The 25567-nt window shown below is 46.0% G+C and overlaps 1 protein-coding gene across 3 annotated transcripts in view; it reads left to right on the top strand.

Moving 5' to 3' along the window:
- The first annotated feature begins 1725 nt into the window (after positions 1-1725).
- The window catches only part of Fas3 (fasciclin 3), a 478993-nt gene continuing 455151 nt past the window's right edge, over positions 1726-25567 (top strand). For all 3 annotated transcript variants that reach the window (XM_076786622.1, XM_076786621.1, XM_076786623.1), the window contains exon 1: positions 1726-2112. In XM_076786622.1, the coding sequence (XP_076642737.1) occupies positions 2028-2112 (85 nt within the window). In that variant the 5' untranslated portion in view covers positions 1726-2027. The remainder of the gene's footprint in view (positions 2113-25567) is intronic.

The following is a 25567-nucleotide window of genomic DNA, read 5'->3' as shown; positions in this document are numbered from 1 at the left end:
CACAGACGACAGATGGAAAACTACGTGACCCGCCGTGTAGGTAGTAGATGTATATCTACCGGTAACCTGCCTATACGTGCGCTCACTATCCGAATATTCAAATATTTACTTTTTTTTGCCGGCAAAAGTCGGCTTACGGTACATCGATCATATCTTGGCGTATCCGTTATTGTTTGAAGGTACATAATACGAATAGCACATAGAACGGCAGGTACTACTTTTTGTTTGCGATTCTTTTCGTGCATCGATCGGTTCCAGACATTAGCTTGGAACTGTTTACTTTTTTTTTCAAGTCGATTCTGTTTTTTTTTCACGAAGATAAATATTCGAGCAATTAACTCGGCCATTCTAGTTTGTATTAGACTGGCCAGAGCGCATCGTTTTTATGTGAGCATCTTTAATTTCATAGCATTCGGAGAATCGTCCTAGCAAACCGTTCGAGGCCTGCTATTATATGTTTCACCGTATCAACTGCTTTCTACCTAATCCTCGTGCTGAACATAATTTTTCCCATTAAATAACTATGAGAAAAACGGGTCTATTAACTGCACAAGCATAGAACTAGTTAACTCCTTTCCCCGTATTCCCGATGAAGTAATTATCCACAGGGCATCGGAACCTGTTCGATCGAACCTTTCACCAAGAAGAAACCGTTGATGAAAAAGGAAGTAAGCGATACGTTAAAAAATACACCCGTCACTATAAGATGGTCGATCGTGATTAAACTTGGACAGAATAATTGAGACTAATGCGAGAACGAGCAATTTATCAGCGTTAAAACATTTCCGGTGCCCGTAAAAATTGGCATTTCTAATATTTTTTGACTGGTAAAAAATTCCAGCTTGGCAAGAGTAGAAGATATTTGCAACGTTAGGTACCTTACAGTTTGGATAAAATAATATTTTAAGTAAGAATTGAAATTTTGACTAATCGAATAGTGTTGTTTTGTTTACCTGAAATGTGAAATCATTTTGATTTTATACTTGAAATATTTGTTAACAATAGGAATAAATTAAGCGACGAAATAGTGGCAAGAAATTGTAATGTTTAACGGGATGTTTAGTCCAGATGCAACCGTGTATGTGCAAGAAAGTTAATCGTTTGGATTATTGCTTCGTGTACACAGAATTAAGCACAAAGCTAAACAGAAATTTTTTTAAAATGAAATTCCATAATTTTTCGGAATTCTTCATGTAAAACACAATTTTTTAATCCTACTCTAATGTTATAACCAACGCGAAAAACGTATTTTCAAATTTACGCGCGCAATCGAACGCTCAGGTACTAATTTACTATACTGCCTTGAACAATTTCTTATAGTTCTAAAAATACCTGTATACGCTGATAACAGTTCAATATATAATATAAATCAACGGAAAAATCTTAAGATAAACGGACTCGAAGGAAACTCGGATGATAAAGGCAAATAGAAACGACGAGTACGGTCGCCATGGGCGGTTAACAGGTTAAGAATGCACGGGTGACAGGAACAAAGGGACATGCGTTCTCGCGTGCCCTTGCGAACGCATCGAAGAAGAAGAAAACCGTGGATGCGAAGGTGCGAGAGTAAATAAACACATAATACCAGGAATACGGTAAAGTGCGTGTGCACGTAGATTGGGCACGAAAGTAGGTACACCGTGAACGATATCAAACGGCGCTATCGGGGGATCGGAGCGTTCGGGCGATCTCGGCTCTTGCCGATGTCTCACGAAGCGGGCTGAAAGCAAAGCGCGCGGCAGACGGTATTCACGCGCCGAGCTATCTGGTTGTCCCTCGCGTCGAGTCGGAACACTTTCTACATTCGAATTGACGTTCGTATAAAGTCTGTCCGGAAGATCTCGCCGAACGAGTTTTGCATCGTCCTCGTGTATCCGCCACGTTTCCTCGGCGACGAGTTCTGTGCTCCGTCCGTTTCCCGAAAGCGCGCGGTTCCCACGCCACGAGAAAGAGAGAGAGAGAGCATCAGTTTCTTCGCCGCCAAAAAACAAGAAAGGAAGTTAGACAACAGTGGGTTTTTTTTTGTGATGTGCACGAATTCGACGAGCCACCTCAAGATGACGATCGCCTGGGTCTGCCTCATCGGGCTGTTGTGTTCTGCGGCTGTTAAAGGTGCGATCGAAGTAACATCCGTACTTTCTTTTTCTATCGAGTCCGGTACGATACGGCGTCGTCGGGCATGAAACCGATGGTGACACGTCGGGTTAAGAATGTTGCAACGATGCTCGGCGTTCGATCGATCTATCGAACGGTTCGGTCCGTGTCCGTGTCCGTTTCGAAACCGGCCGTAGTCGTTGAAAGGCGGGAAAAGAAACGATGAAAACGTTGCGGCACGCGATCGAATGTTCACGGCGCGGCGTAACCTTCAACGGCGTTTCCACGAGAACTGGTATCTCGGATCGATGAAGTTTCGAACCAGCCGCCGGGCGAGAGACCGTGTTCTCCGCCGGCGAAAATTATGACGGATCGATACGTAGAGATGCGGGGAACGGTAACTGCGATTTGACCGATCACGGACGCGGGCTAATCCCCGGTCGAAATCACGGTCGATCGGTCAAACAAGACAGACTGCGACCAACTTGCGCCGGCGTGATCAAACGAATTGCGACCGGCTCTCGGACCGTTGTTTTCTTTTTCTTTCTTTTTCGTTTTCTTCGAGAGAATCCGAGAGAAACCAACGTTTCGCGTCCGGTGCCCGACCGTTCCGCCATGACGATCATCACTGACGCGGCAATTCGTGCGGCCACTGCTAAGGTCAAGCAAATGGGAGATCATGGTCGTCTTAATTGTGGCACGGATGACACCCGAGCGACTTCGAAAGTCAAAAGCCAATTATTTTCACGGAAGTATTCTAACTGATACGTTATCGGTGGAATTACCTTTCTGAAACGGGGATTCGGAAAATAAAATTATTCGATCGGGAAGTTGACAACCTGTGAACGATTCTGTCGTAATAAGGGCTGATTGGCTATCCCGATAATGATTTGTTTTCTAACGCGATAAATATATGTAGATTGTTTTCTTTTTATGTTAATGGTACAATTGATGCACACCATTCATCCGTACAATCAGAAATAATGGCACGGTGTCGTCACAGTTTAGCCATTATGGCGGTGGTTTTGGGTTTTGAGTCGTTGATTTCTCACTGTAACTGTGCAATTCGTTTTCGCTTGTTTCTGTTCGACTGTTATACGACTCGCTGGAATCCTAACCTAAAATGTTTTCCGCGGTATTGCCACAAAATTTATTAATTGTATCATCACGTTTTTTAAATTCTTATTCGTTGTAACTATACTGAAGTTTCTATTTTTGAATATTTATTACGTATTTGGCGAAGGTGATTTGTTGAACTACACTTGAGTCAACATATGCTCCGCTATCTCAGAAACAGGAAGCACTGCAGTTTTTACTGCTTGATATTATATCAGTATTACGTTTCGTAAAAACAATACCGGTGCTTTTTTTCACCTGGTTCAGGGATAAGTTGAAATGAAAAAATAATATAATAACGCGTGTTTATTAAATTTTATGAGAAGATAGGCAACGGAAAGATAGCTTAATTAACTCATCGCTATAATCTTATCGACTACGATCGCCAAAGAACTCGTGAAACAAATGGAAACGATCATAAACAACTACATTGTGCATTGCGGTTTGCTAATGTAATTAACGTTTACACGATTGTCATAATTAATTCTTATACGTGCTGGCGGTATTCAGACAGAAGCCATTGTCGGTGATCGTCAATAACTTCTAAAGTGCCCTCAACGAGTATTAACTCTTATGCCAATAACCGGGTTTCCACTTGGAACTGAGACTTCAAACTTCGCTTACTTCTCCTTTGAAAAATGGCACACCGTTTTGAATCCTCATTGCTCGAATAACGTCACGGCTCGGACTAGCAATACGAAGACTTAGAGTCTCGGATCTAATAATTAACATAGAAATTGGTACTAAAAAGAAAAAAAATGAAATAACTTATTTCAGTACCTGTTTAAAAAAATATGACTCTCTTCAACGCCCGTTTCGAAAACGTTAGGGGCACTAAACGATATCTGTTTAATATTTAATATAAAAGAAACGGCAGTTTTTAATATAAAATGTAACAGCCGTAAACTTTAGGAGCTTCTTGGATTATATTTCCTCCTCAACATTTTAATACGCTCTTAACGTAGCAACTTTGTTTCTTTTAAAACTCGGGCGGAGTTTGTTAGCCTACTTCGACAACAATAGGGGCTAGGACGATGGCTTATAATTTTTCTGTAAAGTAGTCGGATACTATTTCAATTCTAGCCTCGTTCCCACCGTTGTAGTATTTTCCCCTTTCTGTTGGTTATAATGTAAAACGGAACGGTTACCTTGCCTGAAAGTAGATACGAAACGAGCGTACCGTTATTCATCGATCTAAAGTTAGGAATAATGCTCGGCATCTCCCCCGCCGGCTTTTGTTCATCGCAAACAGGACGACTGAAACATTTAGACTGTTTATTGCTCCGGCTGTTCTTCGCAATTTCTTCCTGCCGCGATTCAAGGATATCGCTCGTTTCGCATTACATAATTGGAATGGATGCAGCTCGTTTTATCGAAGTAACGCCGCTAACTCCTTGTAATCCTTTCTTTTCCTTCTTCGGCGAACTTCCGCGTAACTTTGCCGCGGTGCACGCGCCGCTTCCTGTATCGTAAACCGATAAATACGAGAAAGTTTCAATTAAATAATGATCAATACAACTTAATGAACGAAACGAGCACCGGCCAAGCCCGTGTACTAATCAGTGTCCCGTTGTATCATAATTATCCCCCGTGGAAGCTTCATTATCGCCGTGACGGGGCGGGGGAAAATTCAGTCGAAAGTTTCGATTTGTATAGAAAATGGCGGAACGGTATCTTCCAGCGTTGTTGAGAGGGGTTGTCCGGTTTCAGGCGAAAACCCACGGAGAATTAACTACCCTGCTAGCAGACAGTCAAGGTGAACATTATTTCGCGAGAGAAATCCTAATCTTGCCCACGTGCGCTGCATCTCGTGGAACGCAGCGACGGAAACGCCTCGCGTACACGGAAAGTTTAAGGTCGCATTTACACGAAATGCCTCTCGCTCTGTGCGACTTGGTCTCTCGGCTCGTGCTTACCTTGGGCTGTAAAGAAAGGTCGATGGATAATGTGACGCAATCGGAATCGCTAAAGATAGTACATGCGTCGGTGCAACGCTGCGAATTGCAAGCAATGCACCTCCCAACGACGGTACCCGTACAATTCGCAACTGGACTCGCAATCTTCGCTGAACAGGCTGTGGGTGTGAATGGCGAAGACGAGTTTCACCGTTCGTCGTTGCCGTTCCGAGAACATACATTCGCGAAACGTTCATTCCCGCGACTATGTTTCTCCAAAAATTTCCAACGTTTCCGCGTCGTGTTTACCTCCGCCCGGACGAATCGAATCGATGGGAATTCGGTCGCGTGACTTCGTTCGTGAGTCACGTTTTTCGACCTACTTAGCGCACTGCTGCGATTCCTGGAATCGACAATTATCGACCTGTCTCACCCGCCACTTGTTTCAATTAAAATTTCTGCATACAAACTTGTGCTGGCTCGAAACTTATCCGAGAAAATGGATTTCATTGTAACCGAAGTGGTCTTCAGGTTGGCACCGTAATTTAGGATAATTTTTTTCTGGTGAGCTGAACCTTTAACTATAAAGCGTTATGTTATAAAAGCATTATTAAGTCATTTTACTCACCGTCTTTTAACGGCCGTGAGAGACATACTTGAGATTTTTTGCTTACTCCGCAACTCTTGTATTCACGCAAAATCGATGACTCAATGAGTCATGTCTTTTAAAATAGAATGCCCCGATGTCGCATAGCAATAACAACCAAATGTCGCAGTTATCGCTATGTTTTTTAACGTTGCCGGACCGACAAACATAATAATTTTTGTTACGTTGACATGATTCTAGTTTCAGTCGTATCTAGAATGGCAGAGAGTTCCACTTGCAAAAAATGTAAGAAATTGGCGTTTTCTTGGTCTCTAAATTGGAGAAGCTCCTGAAATTTGGATAGTTGGCAATGGTCCTAGTCTGCAGAAGCTCTGAGATGGTCTTATACGAAACCAGGGTTCAGATTTCGGTCTTAAATCAACATTCGTTTGCGCGTAGTGGACGCGAGGTATACGAGAGGTCGCTTTAGCGTCTAAATAATCCAGTTTTGTAGCCCACGTACACCAATAGTATGGTTAATGTACGACCTACGGTCGGTCAGAGACTCCTATCAATCCTGCAGGTTGCCCAGATGAAAATTGTCGAGTTGAAAGGAAGAGATTTTATCGAGAGAATAAACCCATGCGACTCCGAATAGGGTTACTGGAATACGCGTCGCCGTATGAAATTTAATAACCTCGCGCAGCGAATGGATCCGCAAAAGATATAAAGTGATCGTGACGGCTATTAAGTCTCGGAACGCGCAATGATTTTTATTCGAGGTCGAACGCTTTATCGATGACGTAGCGCTGTCGCGGTGGTACGTCAGGAAAAACTGTGCGCGATCCGTCGCCGCGATAAGATTTAAAATAAACTTATCCTCGGTGTTCGAAAAGAAGACGTGTAGTTATCAGCGTGTCGACGCCGGGACGATAATGCGATCCCGAGTAAAAGTTAAAGCACACGCTCATTGAGCACGGCTGCCGGTCCGGGGCTCGTTGAATTAATTGATGGCAAACACGATCGATCGTGGCGCTGTTACGCGGTGAAATTTGTTTTAGGAGAATGCTAATTATGCAACGTCAACGTATTAAACAGAACGTTACGAAACACGATTGTTACGCTACTGGATGCAACTCGAAAGACCGCGCGCACAACCCGGTGGAGAATGCGCGCTCGCTACGCGCGTGTCCTTGCAGTTATTACGCATTCCGCGCGCACTTCGTTTCTCTCATTTATTTCTCGATTGAAGCGTCGCTCCCCCGAGTTCGGCGACCGCCTATAAACGTCTCGGCGACATCGGTTGTTTACTTTTTTTAACGGTAGATCGACTACGAAAAAGAGGTCGAGCGACCCTCGTTCGGCGCTTCAAAGCTCCCCGCGAACGACAATCGGCCAACAATGTAAAAGCTCGGGATTAATCACGCGCCAATAACAGTCGAAACTTTCGTATTTCCCGCTATGTTTTCGCATGTGCAACTGTTGCAGACTGTTGGGGTGCTTCCCATGGAAATAACCAGAAAGATGATACGTGTTCCTGTTTTGCGTTCCGCGCGCTATTAATAATCGTCGAGGGAGAGTGTCAAGTTGAATTCGTTTGAATAAGGAAACTTTTCAGAAGTCCTACTAATCGGTGAACAGTGACGAATAGGAGCATCTTGCAGTTGCATCGACAGGATGTGACGACTATATCTAGCTGAGACCTCGGTGACTCATGCTTGGACACATAGAGAAGCATAGTTAACGGTTTCACGTACTGTCGCAGATATTAATCAGATACTTCACGGTTCAGGATTTACAGGCTAGGCTTGCTGGTTCATTGCTCTAAAACTGTTCGAGAATCCACACAAAATGCAATTCAGTCGACACATATGGGTGCAGTCAGAAAAATGATTCATCTTCTGATTCGTGTCCCGAGGAACGCTCGCTTACGTGTTACTTGTGCAATATGGACGCGGTGAGCCACAAGTATCGTCACTCAACCATGTCTTCCGATAATTCTAATCTTCTTCAATCCTCGTTGGTCACGCCACGGTTACTGTCGCTTATAATTCTCATCTCGTCGAAATCGTTGACGGTCATCCGTTCCCTATGTCAACTTGCAAAAGTTTTCATTGATTTTGAATGCACAGTACGTATTGTACTTCACGTTATAAGTACACTGCGGATTTTATGCATTTACGGTAAAAATGAATAGGTCAAATACAAAACTGAAAAGAAGATAGAAGAATCGAAGGAAATTCTTTTATATTATTTTCGCCTTTTTAGGATGATTTAGAAAGAACATACGTTTTCATTTAACTTCAGCATCTTCCAATTGGCTTGGGTAATTCTTAATAAGATTCCAATAATACGAATGCCGTCACTTTACTCCAGCTTTTACGTTCATAGAAGCAATTTTTTTATTTTTATTTTTGTGTCAAGTTTAGACGAGTTCTCGAAAATCGCAGAGTGTGCTGCAATAAGGAGGTCGCGCCACTTTCGAGTAATTCGAGTGAATCAACAAAATGCAATTAAAGACCTGTGCTTCAACGTAGTATACAAAGATATTACTTTCGACCTACTAAAATCGTTCAAGAAGGAAAGGAATTTTCGAGTGGCTCCTGTTTCTTGCACCAAGCGCAGAAAAATTTTTTATTCTGCAAAGATGTTTTAGTAATTGTGACTGAGAAGAAACTTGCTCGACGAGTGATGATTCATAGAGGATATGTAACAAGAATTGTGTAAAACGTGGAGCTGCTGGCTTCTCGTTGCAGCAAACCCTTAAATTCCGGCAAATGTCTTGAGCGTGTTGGTATTTGCATATAAGCGTTGAACGAATCGATAGTAGACGAATCGAGGAAGGCTTGCGTAAGCTCGCGTAACGTGTCGCGTCGCAAGTGCGACCTACTCTTTCGGTCGTTGACGCGGTTCTCCTTCGGCAAATGTGTTCTCCGGCCTAACAAAGGCACCGTGGGCCAAAGGCAGGGCTCGACCGGTGCCGTCGACCCATGTCGAAGGGTCGAAACAGCCATAAAGGCAGGCGATCAAAGTCGTGCGGGGCCAACGGTCATTTGGATGCGGCGGAAAGAAGGTGAAGCGTCGTCCTGCGAAGAAAAGTTACGTGGCAGGTGCGTTCCCTGTGGCAGCCGCACACGTGTGCGTGTACACGCACACACTACCGCCGTGTAGGCGCGACTGGAACTATATATACGTCTATGACGACCAACAGGTTCTCCTGGAACAGGTTTCGGTGCCTATTTTCGGTCCGCGTCCGCTGCCTAAACTCTTCAAATTACGTTGAATCAAGGCGGTCCCTCGCCACGTTCTTTCTTTTCTACCCTTCGGCCGAGACTCTGCCTCTACCCCTTAATCCTGCCTAATTAAAACATGAGGGTTGCCCCGTATTTCCTTATGCTCTGTTACGTGCAACCGTTGCCCCGACGCTGGATCGAAAACTGGAGGCCTTCTGCATCTAAATCTTCTCCGTCGTCTGCAATTAACTGTTCCTCTAAATCCTCGAGGACCCTCAAATACCAGGCAGGTTAAAATACCATTTCGTCCTTTTCTCGACGGCTGTTCGACTTCTCAGCATGTTGCAAACAATTCGTAGAATATTTTATGTAATAACGTGAAACTCGATTTCCAGTTTTCTAAGAATACGTAAACCATCGACGCGTTGATATAAAAATCGTAATTATCTCTTCGCTTTAACTTCTTTTAGGCATTTTCATAAAATATTTAACCTACTACGTACGGGGATTTTCCGTCCACGACTTTTGACCCTTCCGGAGATATGTGCCCGGGAACAAAGGGCTTAGTCAAAGTCAAAGGGCTTGTTCAAAATCCAGGGAGACGGCGCTTTTTCAACGGATCAGTCAGTTGCATAATTTCCAAGAGTTCAATTCTAATCGGAAGATGCATGTGACGCCCTACCATCTTTTAGATGCGATATCATAATCGGGTGATTCGAACGTATAGTACTTTGCCCGATCCTCGGGTCGCAACACACCCAAAGTAACAAAGTAAAATTGAAAAGTTCAAGTCGCAGCTGAACGACGCACGAACGCATAAAATTAATCGGACGTGGATTTATATGAATTTTCCAAGCAAGCGGCGAGCAAATAAGAGCGAAAATCGAAGATCCGCTGTTGATTGCATAGAATCGGGTTAATTGAGTTTTCACGATGCTTCAACGCGATAAGCTCATCATCGATCGCGCGCCGCTGATGCGTCTACACGCACTCACGATAAACGCATGATTGGATGGTTGCGCATGATAGTGTCATAATGAAGGCATTAGTAGTTTATACGAATTGCATTGTTCCACATGCAGTGTTCGATCGCGATGTTCCATCTCGCGTTGTGCACACGCGCGCACCGCACCGCACCGCGTGTGGCATATCCTGTATTTTGCGCGGCGGGATTCGCGGTCGAGCGTTTTCTAAAGCGGTCCTGAGCGTCCTGCCGCGAGGAAAATACGCGGAGCACCGTGTCGGACGGTGTGCAGTCGCACGTAATTAATGAAAATCGAGATTCACGATGATACGCCTCTCTGTTCGCGTTGCGGGCGGGTCAACGTCCCTCCCGCGCTTGACGATTTCACCGTCGATGCACCGGGCATATCTTCGCACGGAACGACGCGCGACGGTGCCCGCCGCGGTTGGAACGATGATTCACGCGGAAAAGTTCATTGCTGAAGATTTATCAAAGCGACACGTCCAGTTTACCAGGAAAGTTAAAACGCGCGGCTAGAAAGTACCGGGCCCAGCGATACGTTTTTATCTCGATTATAAATGTTACGCGCCGGGGCGCGCGAGCCGGCCGAACGCGTTAGCGGAATGGACGCGTTGCGTTCACGCTATTAACGAAACGAGTTTATGAAACACCGTTTCGAATTTCTGAATGCTTCGTACATCATCCCGCGCGATAATTCCTCGTGACTAGCACCTCATTGCTTTCATTGAATCCGAATCGTCGCGATCGGTAACGATCTGAAAGCGACAATTTGGAATATTTGTCCTAGAAAAACCAAAACAGTGAATTGAACACTTGCCATTAGGAATTTCTATAGGAACATTCAAGAATAGTTTTCTGCCCATTTTATCTTCTAACATATCTCTGAATTATTTATTATCTGAATACTCTCCACAAAGAAATAGGTCGATTTAAACCAATCCATATGCCACATGGTTTATCGCACAATGGTGATTTTATTCAACACTGACACTAATTGTTGTATTATTCGAACAAAATTATGTTCCATTGATCATCGCGGATAATCGAGGTTCTACAGTGTTTACAGGCTCTCTGCAGTTTTGTACAGCATAACGTTCTTACGTTTCATCCATATCACTTGAGACTAAGTAGTAGGTGGTTCGTCATTTTCATTCTATAGAATTCGGTACGGTCGTGTTTCGTCGCGTTAACGACGGCTAACGAACTTTGCGACAGGAATGTCGTAAAAATGTGATTACCGTTTCCGTCGTGCCGCAAGTCGCGTAAGTGCACAAACAGACGGGCGATGACAAAGGCTGTTGCCAGCGCTTTAGTCCCCGAGTCGTGGCTCCAGTTGTGCTCGAAGAGAGAAGGGAACCACTGTAGTTTCCGAATTCGACGAGCGACGGCGGTGGAAGTTTCGTGCATGACACACTTAGCAGATTTCGATTCGGCCGCGATACGGTGCTGCTCGCGAAAGGTAAATGAGTAGAACCAACGGAAGCAAATTGGCTGCTTAATCGATCAGGGGCGGCCGATGCGGTGGCGGTGTGCGGCGGTTGGTCAAAGAACACCAGGGAGAACTCCCGGAGAGAGCGTCAAATGTTACGCGCGGCCCTCGGCTAATCGACGGACATTCGCGTAAGGCTTAATTGCACCTGGCTAAACAGATGAAAGGAGGATATTGACCCTATCCCTAAAGAGCACATGGTCACGGAAAGGGACCTCGTAAAGTGCACGCGAACCGAACGCTCGCACGCTCCGCAACTTTCCCTCCCGATGGTTACGCAATCGAATTCATTGTACGCAGCTCTCGACGATAGCCCGTCGATCCGGCTCTCGGGTCTTGCCGGCACGGCGGAACCATTAGAACTGTGCTACACCTTCCAGGTATTATTTCTCGGATGGCGGCCTCGTTATTCCGTAAAAGAAGAAATATTGTTGCGCGGAATGTGCCGCTGAAACGTCCGGGAGAAATAATACCGGACCGAAACGTGCGAAAGATAATGGTACAGCTTGTTCCTCTCGACGACACTGTCTCTTAACCGTTGGAGACGCGTAGCAATACATTTGCTATCTAAAATATATTGTCCACTGATGCTGCAAGGGGAGTTACAAAACCAATTGGTTCTCACCGAGTTTTGTTTTTATTATTCGAAATAGACGTCGTTCAAGAGGAAAATTCTAAAAGCACTAGAAGACAAAGATCAACGACATCGTGACTTCAGTTCTGTTTTCAAATTATTAGGGGTACCCATAAGTAATCAATTATTTGCAAAGAATTTGTTTTGCCTTTAGTTCTGTACCGATCGTTGAAGAGGAAACATTGAAAATTTGCAGGAAAGATGGCAAACTGTCCTTGATAATGATGGAGAAAATATAATAAATTAAGAAATAAAAACTCGAATTTAGTACAAAGTTTGTTTTAGATTTCAAAATAATTGATTACTTATTCGCTGCGAGACGAAGCTGTCCACTCGTTTTGTTAGTTGTAGCTCTCAGAAATGATAATATGTATTAAAATATTCCATAACATGAGCGAATAATCTAAATCTAAATAGTTACGGTTAAACGGTTCTTCAACAATTTACATGCACTCATCGAACCAAAATAACCGAGTTAATTGTGTATCTCTCCGCGGAACTTTGAAGTGTCTCGCGAAGAGGGAAAGCGCAGGAACGCGGAAAATCTATTTTCCATGCCTAAAAACGGAGCTTGATCTGCATGAATTTGCGCGCAACATTTGCCCGCCGAATCATCCTGTACAGCATCAGCATGTATCATATATTTTTACGGTGATTACTATTTCCACATAGTCGTTTAGTTTCTATTGGATCGAGCAGGTTTATTTACGGAAACGTACATAACAACCTTTTCAAACATCACCGCAGGACGTTCACACTATGTCCGCTACTATACATAGCTCCGAGTCTCTAACATCATGCCGACATAGTTCTTGGTTCTTCTACACGCTTCAAGGTATCGTCGCGTGACAGTTTCCACAGTGTATCGTTGTTAACTATTCAGAAAGGCCGCATGCGATCATTATAGAAATTGCAAGGAAACGCTGTGTGTACACATTATTGGGTGTTGGATAACAGGGAAGAAAAAAAAAACAGTTTTAATTTTTAAATATTGCACTCGCGTTTACGAGACTGCGGGCCGGGCTTGCGGTTCGCGTCGCAACACCGTCTTGAAAAACTATGCAGGGTTATCCACTTAACTCGACTCCCTCGCGTGCTAAACCAAGCGCGAATGCTAATAGAGACCGGGTTTGTTGTCGAAAATGAGCTTCGCATGATGTTTTCCCTACCTTATCTCGAAGCTGAAATGTCTTTACCAGGAAAATGGTTCAAGACGCTGAAATTGGTATTTTTCCGCATTTCTTCGACCGACGAACGAGCCAACTGGTACGGGAACGTGTTTATCTTATTAGCTTCACGCAATTTTATCATTCCTTCAACCAGCCAGATGGTAGTGTTAATTCGGCAGCGGCCGTCAATGGGAATTCAATTTGTGCAATTTGTGATGCGCTAATCGAAATCGTCTCGATGCGTTTGCACAACTGTGAAAACAGCCACGATGTTGCAACGAAAGTATATTTGAATTTAATCAATTGCTGATGCACGTATCTTGATACATTTTTAAACAGGACATAAAGCACGTCAATTAACGTATAAAGAAGAATATAAAGTCCTGTTTAAAAAAACAGAGCTGACCTGGAATTGTTCGAAATATCTGCTTTCACGGCAGATGTGTGTCCAGTGCGGTGAATTATTCGACACTGTTTAATTATACTTAACAATATTTGTTACGCTAGAATTTTATTTTATCATAGTTTCTTCGAATTTGTTTTATTTAGTAGATATTTGCCAAACGTGGTATACTAGGTCACCGAAATTCATTTTTATCCTCTTTTCTTAAAACGTCGTCTCAGAGGCGTCATGGGTTTCGGACGCCAAACTGGACTATTTTTAACCCTTCATAAAAAAGGATACAAAAGGAAGCAATACAGATTATATTATTTTCGTCATTCGAATTTAGATCGTCGGGCGAAATGAAATATAGTCTTGCCAGCGACATATATCGTCCAGGAGATACTTTGATTCACGCGACCTCACACTCCTCGGCGTCCGCGGCCTCTCGAGCTTCGTGGTGGGGATAGTTCTGCGACTTTTATCAGCCAGGTATTTGCGACATATATCGAGGAAAGACTGTAGTTCGAATTTAAAACTTTGGAATTAACTCAAAATTTTGTAGGGCATGTTTCACTTGTTCTTTTTAAAAATAGAAATCTATTATTTACAAATGGTATCGGCTATTTGGACCACTTTCTTAACTTTTGCGGATCGCTTAGGGGGTTAACGCGGATGACAAATTTCACTGGATTTTACAATGTGTGTTGAACTTCCTCGAGTTGTCTTCGAGGCAACGTTGTCCGTTCACCAGCGAAATTAATTAGTCTGCTGGTAGCACGTGAACGGTTCTTGCTGAACGATCCAATTACGCCTGTCGTGAAACCGTGAATTCTGCGAAAGAATTCCGAGTTAATTATAAGCGGACGATGGTTTTCGCAACGGTACGGTGCCGAGTCGGGTACCCTTGTTGCGAATGCGATCGCGAAACGGTTAGAACCGCGCGCGCGGCCAGTGCCGGTGTGCCGGTGGTGGTGCGCACACAGGCAATTTGCCAAGTTTTCCGTTCGATCAGGGGATTTGCTTGATATACCGTCTTGATTTTATGGACGCCCCGCGAATCTTTTCAATTCGCGCTCCGGTCCCGCCCGGTCCGGCGATTGCCTCGGCGACGCGCATAATCATTATCAGATAACCGGCGGCGGCGGTATTACCAGGCGCGAGAGAGCTCGTTATTGACTTTTAATTGGATTTTGATCAGCCGGTCGCGTTCTTTACACGATCGCGGAACGATTTTTGTCGGTCCCGCGAGACCGGCGCGGCGTTGCATCAAGTTTATCGGCGGCGAGACGCGAACGAATTAATTATTGTCGAGCCGTTACACGTGGCTCGGCCACCCTCGCAACGCCAATATCCCCGATCGGAATTGCGTGGAAAAATATAAATTGAGACATTAAATATATAATTGATCGTATATTGGACACCAAAACATCTACGGGCGTTTCGGTGGTGTTCGGCTTTTCCCTGGCCGCGACGCGTATCGGGAATGCATCGAGCGAGATACGTATCGTTTATGTAATCTGCAATGCAAATAGAATTTATACTCGCCGTTTCCTTTTTACGACGTGCCCGCAGTTTTTCTATGCCCATTCGAGCCGGGCAAATATTAATATTCCCGCGGATACGATCGCGCGCTCGTTCGAAAATCGACCGTCCCTCCGCGTCGCGGCAGCGTTATTAATTCGTTAACGTCGTAACGAATTTAAAAACCCGGTTCGAGGAGCGATTCGGAAATGGTCGTCGGTCTAGTCGCGAAAATCGACTTCGCCGAATCGGCGACACCGCGCGCGCGTGCACGTGTGTATCGTTATCTAGATCTGGTACGCAAGACTTTACGGCGGCTTTTGCGCACGTCATTCCCTGAAATGTGTGGAGCAGAGGCACGCGCGTGTTGCACGTCAGCGTAAACCATGTAACCGTTATGGGCAGCTTTCCCCATGAATTCGCCAGTCGCGCCTCGCCCTCGAATAAGTCTCGGAGAAAGAGAGAAACGAGCAAAACCGCGGCTTCGAGACCCGGCTTCGCGTAATGCCGGGAAATACGTTTCCCGAGCGTGCGTCCGCGACAAATCTCTATGACGAATCTATACGCGTTCGCCGCTTATCACCGTGGAATTTATTCTTCCTGGAAACCGGGTCGACTTATTGTTCTCGCGAACTTCGGGAGCCGGCGGGTTAGCTTGGAAGCTGGTCCGACCGGCACGGGTTCGCGCCGCGCCGGTTGGCCTTCGCTCGTCGATGTAGCCGTCGTCGACGCATAGCTTCCAATTGAATCCATTCACGTCAACGCGACGCGACGCGACGCGACGCGACGCGACGCGACTGTTGTGTGTACCTACCCGCGCGACCCGCACGAAATCTATTCCACCCGGCACCACGCGCGGCGGCATTTGATCGGCAAGGTCGCCGAATAACTCGAGGGTTGATTAGCAGACGGAATGCATCGTTGTGTTTCTCACGTGGCAGACGAGACGAGGCCGTGGCTGCAACTAGCCGATCACGAGGAGATTGCATCTGAATTGGAGGATTGTTTCTAATGTCTCGCAATCATGACTTGCGAAGGAAAGAACCGCGCCTTTCCATTCTTCGACTCCAACACTGGGAACGTTTCTCGTAACGACACGTTCGCTGCGAAGGTGTAACGAAATTCTACGATCGTTTTATTTCGATTATGCACCCTCGGTTGTTGTTGTGGGTCTGCGTGTTACTTAGATCATCGTTCAATTTTGGAAAGAGATATTAGTTTACCTAACAACCGTTTTTATTTTTTTTTGAAGCGATTTCGCTTCGTTTATGAAATTTCTTTTATCAAAAAATATTCAAAACATAAACGTGTTCAAACTATATTTTCAATTGACCTCGTCTGAAAGCTTCAATCTTAAAGAGATACGACTCTTCGATGCATCGAGCCGGGTAGATAGCGCACGAGGTCACCTATCGCCTTAATTGTCGTTCGGCGAAAGGTCAACCCGTTGGAAAACCGGGCAGGATGGGGCAATTACGAGAGGCCGCTCGCGGAGAGCCACTGTCCGTTAATTAGTACAACCGAGTAATGACCGTTAATCGCGCCTAATTCGACGTAGAACGCGCGTAGAGTTTGCGTGAGCAATTCGCTCTTTCCCTTTTGAAGAAGTTGTCTTGGTGCGAGCAGAATGGGCGTTTTTCTCGTGACAGGGTCGCGTGCATCGTTCACGTGAATGCACACCCGGTACATGAGGCTACACGTGCGCGAACGTGTATGTGTGTGTGTGCACGCGTGTTGCAGTCGGCAAAAAGGAACATCATGCCGGCAGACTTACAGATCAGTGCACTGTTATATTCTTCGCGACTAGACCCCCACGGGAATTGGAATCGACTGGGCCTCGTATATCAGTATCATTTTTCCGACAGAAAATCGATCAACCGGCTGCCGCGTTCCACGGCGGATCGCAAAATATGCCTGGCATAATTTAGAGCTCTGCACGCGGCGAAGGATTGCCTTTCACGGGCCGAAACCGGTGTTTCTCTCGCTCTTTTAACCCTTCTATTTATCTCGATCGCTGGGGGATGGATGGCGGGATGCGCCGCTGGTTACGCGACACGTGCAACTTTTCACTGGCCTTGTAATGTCGCGTGTTACTTGTAATGTCGAAGTGTGTCATCCGCGGGGAAGCATCGAACGGTGTTCTATAGCAATCTAGTGTCACAATGCCCCTCAATTAGATTCTGTTTGCGCACCGTTTCCATGCGCGAACTCGAAGAGTACGGACGCTAAAACCAATTTTATTTCGTGTAGCATTAGACTCGATACCAGAAACTGTATCACGCTCTATAGAATCTTGTGTTTCACTGTCTTCACTTGTGATTTCCGAGAATACAGTCTTTTCTTGATATATGTCCCGACTATCTCGCCGATAGAAGTCCGAGAACTATCCCCACTGTCGCGGGGTATACTAAGTGAGGGGCCACGATGTTTACACTCCTCGGCGACCGAGGCCACTCGAGCTTTTCTGTACTTTTCTATGGTATCGGCAGTGTATCAAAGAATGGTATCTTCTAGCCGATATTTGTCCCTGGGTAGGCCCGTGTTGTGGACATATATCGAGAAAACACTGTACTACTGTTGCCCAATCGTACTCTGAGGTCTTTCGAGAGCCCAGCAAAATTTTCTGTACTCTCCTTTTCGCTGGGAAATTGCATTCGTTTGAACGTTTGGATTTTCTAGTCCTACTCCGCATACTTCGAGGTATTTTGATAGACTTTCACGGAATTTTTCGGAAGATTCAAATGTGATGGATCGTCTTCCGAGGAACTAGCATTTGAGGGTTAAGAAGGGCAGAAGAATCTCGTTGCTCTCGAAGGTTTCTCATTCAATTCGTTGAACCCCAAGAATTATACCGCACCGTTGAAACTAATTCGGCCCAGAAGTAAGTCGTTCCTTCACATAACATTTTTCACGAGGGAACCAGCGACTTTGATCCAATTTAATCCACAAGATCCGAACGCGGCAATTACTCCAGCAGAGTGCGAGTGTTAATTCTGATGTCTGGGGCTGGACGTCTCTATCCTGGCGGCCTCCGTGCGAATTTCAGTTAGTCGAACGAAAGAGACGTACGTTCGGTGCCGAAAGTAGCCGGGCCAAGTGCTGATTCTTGAAGCGACATCGGCGGCTCTCTAATTTCCCGAGACGGAGGATTCAATTATCGCGAAAGGTCAATTTCGATGGTCGAGCCTAGTAATTTGACTTTTAACTGTCCCGGGGGAGGGTGATGAGTCATCGCGGCCCAGTTGCATCCGATAAATTGGCCCCGTTAGGTCGTTAGCCGGCTCTCGGCCAGCGTCGCCTAAGTTCCTGACGGCGTGCGCGCCGCGCCGGCAAAAAGGAAATCGGAAGAAAAAGGAGGACCGTAAAGAACAACGAGCTAGTGTCGCTGTTCTCTCTCTCTCTCTCTCTCTCTCTCTCTCTCTCTCTCTCTCTCTCTCTCTCTCTCTCTCTGGCTGCGGCGTGACGAGCAAGGTGTATCTGCAGCGTGCCACGCCACGCTGAAAGTCGTGACTCTGGCCTTTCTTCCAGTCTGGTACTTCCTCGTTTGTCACAGCAGACCAGCCTCGATGGAAGTCGGTTTAGAATTTATTGTTCCTCTTCCTCTAGCACTCGTTCTCGGCGCAAGGACATAATTGCCTTTCCCCGGTTCACAATCGACCGTTTTTTTTTTTGGTCGAGACGCTCGAACGGGTTTCACTAGGGTTCGATTATTATAGCGATCCGTTTGACGTCCACGCCGTAGAAAACGCGGTTCTCGTGCCGGTTTTTACGTCTCGTCGAACCTGTATCGAAGCCGACCGGCGATCTTTATTATTGTTTCAACTGGTTCACTGTCTCATCGCGAATTAATCGAAGGCCGAGATCGTTTTCTGTGCTGGCCGCGACAGAGAACAGTCTCGAGAGTTTATCGAACGCCACACGCGCAGAACGTTGTTTCGGTGTGATATCTTTTAATTAGAGTCGAGTTGTTCGAGTCGTCTCAATGTCACTTCGTTGAACGCACCGAGCGGAGGTTCTTAATGAAAACTTTTACGTAATGTCCATCTTGGTGTGCTGGAACACACTCGTAACGCCGTTCTTAATATTCCGCGACGATTCGGCGATACTCGCGGACATTTATTACGGTGGGACACCCTGCGTGGCATATCAATTTTCTTAATTGTACCCGTTCCGCGTATTTCGCGGCCGAGGTCCTCCGTTTTCGCAATTTATATACGAACGAATCGCAACAATTGCGCTCGAAATTTACGTACCCGCGAATTATGGTAATCAATACAATATTACGTCAATTAATTATAACCGGGGCTCCGCGGGTTTCTGTCGTATTATGTTGCGCAATTACCTTCACCCCCTCGCCCTGCGCGCATTTCGTGCACGCGATTGGAAAGACACCGGTGTGTAATTAATTAAAAAATCGGGAAAAAGAAAAATCATCGGGACATTTTGCCGTTGGTTCGGCGCTTTGTCGTGTTATTAATGCACGCGACTAACGAGGGTACCGGTCGACGAGAAACATTTCCGAGCATCGTTGTTGCGATTGCGTAATTTACAGGCAAGATTTTCCACGCTGTTGAATTCATGTCACGGCGAGTCTGCAGACTAACAACGGGTCCCTGTCATTCCTGTCCGAGGGGCGGCGACGCCATTGAATCGAAACGTAAATTCATCGCTGCGTTCCATTACGCGAAGACGCTTTATTTTTTCGTGTTGGATCGCGACATGTACGTACATACATACCTGGTCGTCGTCGATTCCGATCGTTCGGCGACTTCTCCCGCGTGGATCTCCGGCGTTGATCCTTTTTCAATTTCTTTCACCGGTATGGATCGCATCGGTCTCGTTAATCTACGCTTCGCGTGATAGAATTACATGCCCGTGGCGCCGATAATCCTTTACACTTCGCAGTTCACGGGTCCCATCGGTGCCGCGGGGAAAATCGTATTTCGATACACAGACGAGTCTCTCGAAGTTGTACCCGCGCGCACACCGACTCCATGGGTACCGTACCGTCACCGGATGCGCGTTCCGTGAGTAAAATTACCAACGATACACGCGTTCCATCACGAACCAGTTACACTCAAGGCAACGAATGCTCACGATTGCGTGTACTCATCGAAATTTGCATATTTCCTTTCAGTGTTCTTGCTGCGCCTCGCCTCTACCCCTATCCTATTACTCTCGCCCCTTTGTGCACCGTATTTCCAATTTCCTCGACACTTTATCAGCCAGCGGTTATTTAATAAAAGATCGTTTCCGATCGGCATCCATTTTGATTGTATATTCTCAATTACCGGTGTAAACAGGTTAAAAAACAGGTTCGAAAGGTTTAGCGATTCTTGTTTTGAAAACGATTTTTAATCGAAGAGGGATTTTATGTAAAATAAAAACTGTATATATTTTCTACGTCTTTTCTTAATTGAAGAGGAGAGTGTGATATACCCTTGTCCAATAATCAGACTGCGGAATTTTATGTAAAATGAAACCTGTATATATTTTCTACATCTTTTCTTAATTGAATAGGATAGTGTGATATACCCTTGTCCAATAATCAGACTGCGGAATTTTATGTAAAATGAAACCTGTATATATTTTCTACATCTTTTCTTAATTGAAGAGGATAGTGTGATATACCCTTGTCCAATAATCAGACTGCGGAATTTTATGTAAAATGAAACCTGTATATATTTTCTACATCTTTTCTTAATTGAAGAGGATAGTGTGATATACCCTTGTCCAATAATCAGACTGCGGAATTTTATGTAAAATGAAACCTGTATATATTTTCTACATCTTTTCTTAATTGAAGAGGATAGTGTGATATACCCTTGTCCAATAATCAGACTGCGGAATTTTATGTAAAATAAAAACTATATGTATTTGTTACATCTCTTCTTAATCTTAACGAATTGAAGATAGCACAACAGTATCTTTAAATCTTTTGAATGTTTTTACAATTCTCCATTCGAGTCACTCATTTCTAAAAATAAATTATAAATGCATAAATCCGCTGTCTACGGCCATTCAAGCTTACATCTTTATAATATTCACTTCTCCACGAATGAATTTTTATTTCCACAGTAATAGCTCCCGCTGTTTTATCGACAGAATTATCTCAATTGCACAGGTCCCTCAAACAGAACATTTCTTTAAGAATTTATGAAGCCAATTAACGCGACCCCGGGCAGGTGAAGTGTTAGCATATTGCCAGGAGCGGTTCCACCCTCGCCGCGCGGTATATTCGCTTCAGACTAATTCGTTTCGGTATCACCGGCTTTTAGATACTACACGTTTAATACCGACTGTCGCGCGCAAAGAAAGGGCTCCCGGGATAGTGACTCACGGAGCGTCCAACCGTGAACGATTCCCCCGAATTAGGGTGGAAATGAGTCCGGGAGTAGCGAAACGGGGGAGGACGACTGCGAAGGTAGCACAGACCTACATGGCGATCCGCGATTCACTTCACGAGTCCTTCGTCTTCCAGGGACACTCCTTCCTTCTTCGGACGTTAATAAAGTCTTCTGTCTCCTCCCGGTGCTCGAAAGCCGGTGAATTTCCATCCCCCGAACCATTCTTCTTCCAGCAAAGCCCTCCTTACCCCTCGGCTCTCCTCTGCGCTTTCTCGCGGATCTCCTGGCTCTCTTTCTCGACGATAGTTTTCGATGGTCCGTTCCTCTCGCTCCATTTTCCCTTGGTCTCTCTTGCTCCCCGTCGCTCTCGGCGGGCCATCCATTGCGATCATAGATCTGCATCGTCGGCGGCGGAGACGGGGCGCGCTGCTCGTAATTACCCCGTCGCTAGTGCACTCTGGAGGCCACTAGCCCACCACACCGATCGGACACTTTCACACCGAGGCACACACAAGAAGGCTCCTCGACGAACCTGAACGCAGACGACGACGACTACGCCGTCGCTCTCTGTAGTACACATAATGCGGGCCATCCCCTAACGGAGATCTATGAGAGAGAATCTTGGTCAATTACCTACTCTATTCGAGCCACGAATCCGCCGTGCACCGGCTGGAAGATTTAAGTGGTTGTTGGGGGCTATGGATATCTAAGACGGTACGAAGTTGGATCAACGTTCAGCTCCGGTGAACGTCGCGCCGCGACGCTGACGGATATCGAACGCGTCGGCAATCCGCTCCGTGAAATTTGTGTGCCCGGACTTGTGCCCGATTCTAAACCGATCTCCGATTCTCCGGCTGACGGTTACCGCCATTTCGCGACCAATTTACGGGCCAGTTCAGCTGCAGTCGTACGTACATATTATAGCTATCCTTTGATTGAGTTGCTGTGGCTATCCTCTGTGTTGCATTTTGAACGAACCAAGTCGGAGGAAATGGATTATCTTCTCCGAACTTTGCTGCACGATTTCAATCCACGTTGAAATGGTTGCACAAAGTATCCCAGCATTTCATCTATTTTTGTTCTGTGATTTAATTTGGTCGACTGTTCTCATTTCTAATTTGGTATTTTAAAGAAACTTCCCAAATAGCAGCTAGACGACTATGTACTTATCTGCTAAGAGTGAAGGTTGCCTGGTGGAGAAAATTAGGTAAATTTCGTTAACGGTGCCTACGATTTCAGCCGTTCCGAAAGAATGTGCGCGGCGCGAGGTGGCCGAAGGTAGTTGGGGACGGTCGCCAAGATTTTCGGTCGCCGAGATGATCTGCCTGCGCAGGGGAGTCTTGGAGACTGTAGGAAACGAAAGACAGAACAAAGGGGACGGGAGTGTGTGGGGGAAGCAGCGCACTTTTACCCGTGATCGTTATACTTCCTGGAACCTTCGCGAAGGTACCAACAAGGAAAGCCGGTCGACGGGTTCAAGGCTGCCTGTGTAGGTTCAATGATCCTCGAAGTGGGGTCCAGTCCTCGCGAAGAGTTCAGACACTTGGAGGAGCATCAACTATTTATGGAGGGACAGTGCATTGCCCCCGGGAAATATCGCGTGCCGGTGTCATTAGGGGATTCCGAGGGATGTTATCCCCTTCGATAATTGCGAATAATCGTTCCCGTCGTTTTTTTTTCTGGTCTCGTGAAACCGTTAATTGGTACCATGTCTCGCAGACAGAATGAGATCCCAATGGCGGGTATTCCGGGATTCGACGATTGAATTTCTTCGATGGAAAGGGGGGTCGATCGCGCGACAAACCGTTTACAAGGGACGGTACAAAAAAAGCTCCGTTGGAAGAGAAAATAATTTTGGTATATTACGGGCGCGCGTAGGTACGGTGAATAAAAGCGTTTCGACAATGGTCACCGTCGAACGCTCTCTCTCTTTCTCTCTCCCCTGCGCACAGTACCTACACGAGGTTGTTCGGTAACCAAGGTGCTCCGGAGACTTCGGACCCGAGATACGAAAGGAAGGATTCGAGAGGCGAATGTAGCATCGGCCGTATCATTGTGTTCCAGCAGTCGACTCCGGCCGTCTGCGCGGGTTTACGTGAATCGGACGCGGGGGTAGACGGAGAGAGACGGTCACGGAGAGAGAAAGAGGCCCGATTGGCCAGGCAAGACCGGTCGAACAGGTTTCTTGGGTCGAGTAGGCGAAAGCCTCTACTCCGTTAGCCTCTTTCTTTCCTCGCCGCTACGACCGGACTCTCGAGAGAGAGCCTCTCGGACACCTCCGCTCCCCACGAATGTTGGCCGAGGTGAATCGTTCGGAATAATACCGTGCAACGTGACGGCGATGTTTACTGCTGACAATAATGATTCCTAGCCGTACGAAACACCGGGAAAAATACCCGCGGGATCGTTTCCGAAGGTTCGAGCTCTTTCAATTGCAACGGAGGCCGATCCACACCGGGTCAACCGAGAAACGTAACCATCTTATCGCATTTACGTATAACGCTCGGCGACGTTACGCTCCCGGAGACCGAAAATTCCTCCGCTCCGACGTCCGAGCGTCTCCCTGTTTTTACCGTTTGTAAAACGTCGCCGGCGACTGTACATAGGTATCCCCGGCTCGCCGCAGCATCCTCCTATGTACAATACCTATCTTTCTAAACTTCCCCGACGGGTCGTCGAGGCGTGGCTCCATCTTTTTCGGGAAACCTGCCAAGATCACTGTTTATAAACGTCTTCGGGGGCGACGTTCCCCGAAACCACCGACCGGAACGAAAACCTTCCTTTTTGACGAACGTTGGCGCGCTGTTTGAGCTGGACTCGCGCAGCCCACCGGCTACAACACGTACACCATCCTCCGCGAAATGGTTCGCTCGATGGAAACGTGCTGGCCGTATAGTTTCGACCCTTATGCGCTTCCCGTGTATCGCCGGTGGTCATGCGGTAGCTTGCGAGCTTCTATGTGTTTCGACGACCTAACGCGGGCGTGGGCGCCGGCTCTTCCACTGCTGTTGGCCAATCTTGACAACGACAACCTGAAAGATAACACTTTTTCGGGAGAAGAATGTCCCGTCCGGTATTTTAGACTCGATTTTTGTCTCCTCGGTCCCCCGTGATGGTTTTCTGCTAAAAAGACATACGTTCAGACAAAATTATAGGAAAACCATTTGCACGAAGAAAGTAGAAACGGAGAATGTTCAGGGGATTCTTTAATTCTTCAGGGCACCATACTGACTCTAAAGCACATTTCCAAGATTACAGTGTGATACGTTTTTAGGCACGATTAAAAGTCTAAATCCCCAGCGAATTATTGTTGGTCGTAGGAATAGAAAATCGAATTTCGAATGGAATGTTTACTTTGCTTATAAAAGTTTATATGTGTGCATTGTGCAGTCTGTAACCCTTTATTCGCGTCTGCGAGCCTCGAGCAGTGGAAAAGTACACACGTTCCTTGCTGATATTGACATGGCAGTCGCAGGATTTCATTTCCTGTTTTATTAGATTATAGGAGAGTTTAATATTTCTGTATCCTGTTCTTCTAAGTTTCTTTCCTGAAACAAACAAAGCGGATCTAGCTATATCTTGTTGCTGTGCACACAAGAAAACTGTTCCTCTCTTACCATATTAGTTTCGTCGTATAGTCCTTATTTTGTGTGTATATCCGGCTCATCTGGCTCGGAAGGTTGTCCACTATTTCCCGGATCGTTTGTTCGTTTCGTTCGGATAGGTATGTTTAAACCTTGGGACGAGAATAGTTCTTAGAATCGGTTGACAGAAAATCGGTGCGGCACGGGAGTAAAACTCCGCGATTTCTCGGATTCGACCGAGCAAAACGCTTCTGAGTGAGCTGTCCCGGCGGTTTCGAGAGTTTCGTTTACGAAATAGCAATACCTGGAATGGAAAGGACGATCCGGATGCCGGTCGGTGTTCCTGTAAAGACTGTCCTTTCCTCTCGCGTTCTGCACCATTGATCAGGAACGAAGAATATCAGGGAACGATACGATATCCGATCGAATGGCTGCTGGTATCGAGAAACGTGAAATTTACTGGTACGACTGGGCGCGCAGACTCGTTTCGAGCGGAGCTTTAAGCTCGCCTTAGCGTTGCACCGCTTGG

The sequence above is a fragment of the Halictus rubicundus genome, chromosome 4, assembly GCF_050948215.1.
Source record: "Halictus rubicundus isolate RS-2024b chromosome 4, iyHalRubi1_principal, whole genome shotgun sequence".
Lineage (NCBI taxonomy): Eukaryota > Metazoa > Arthropoda > Insecta > Hymenoptera > Halictidae > Halictus > Halictus rubicundus.
This window is presented reverse-complemented; position numbering and strand designations above follow the sequence as displayed.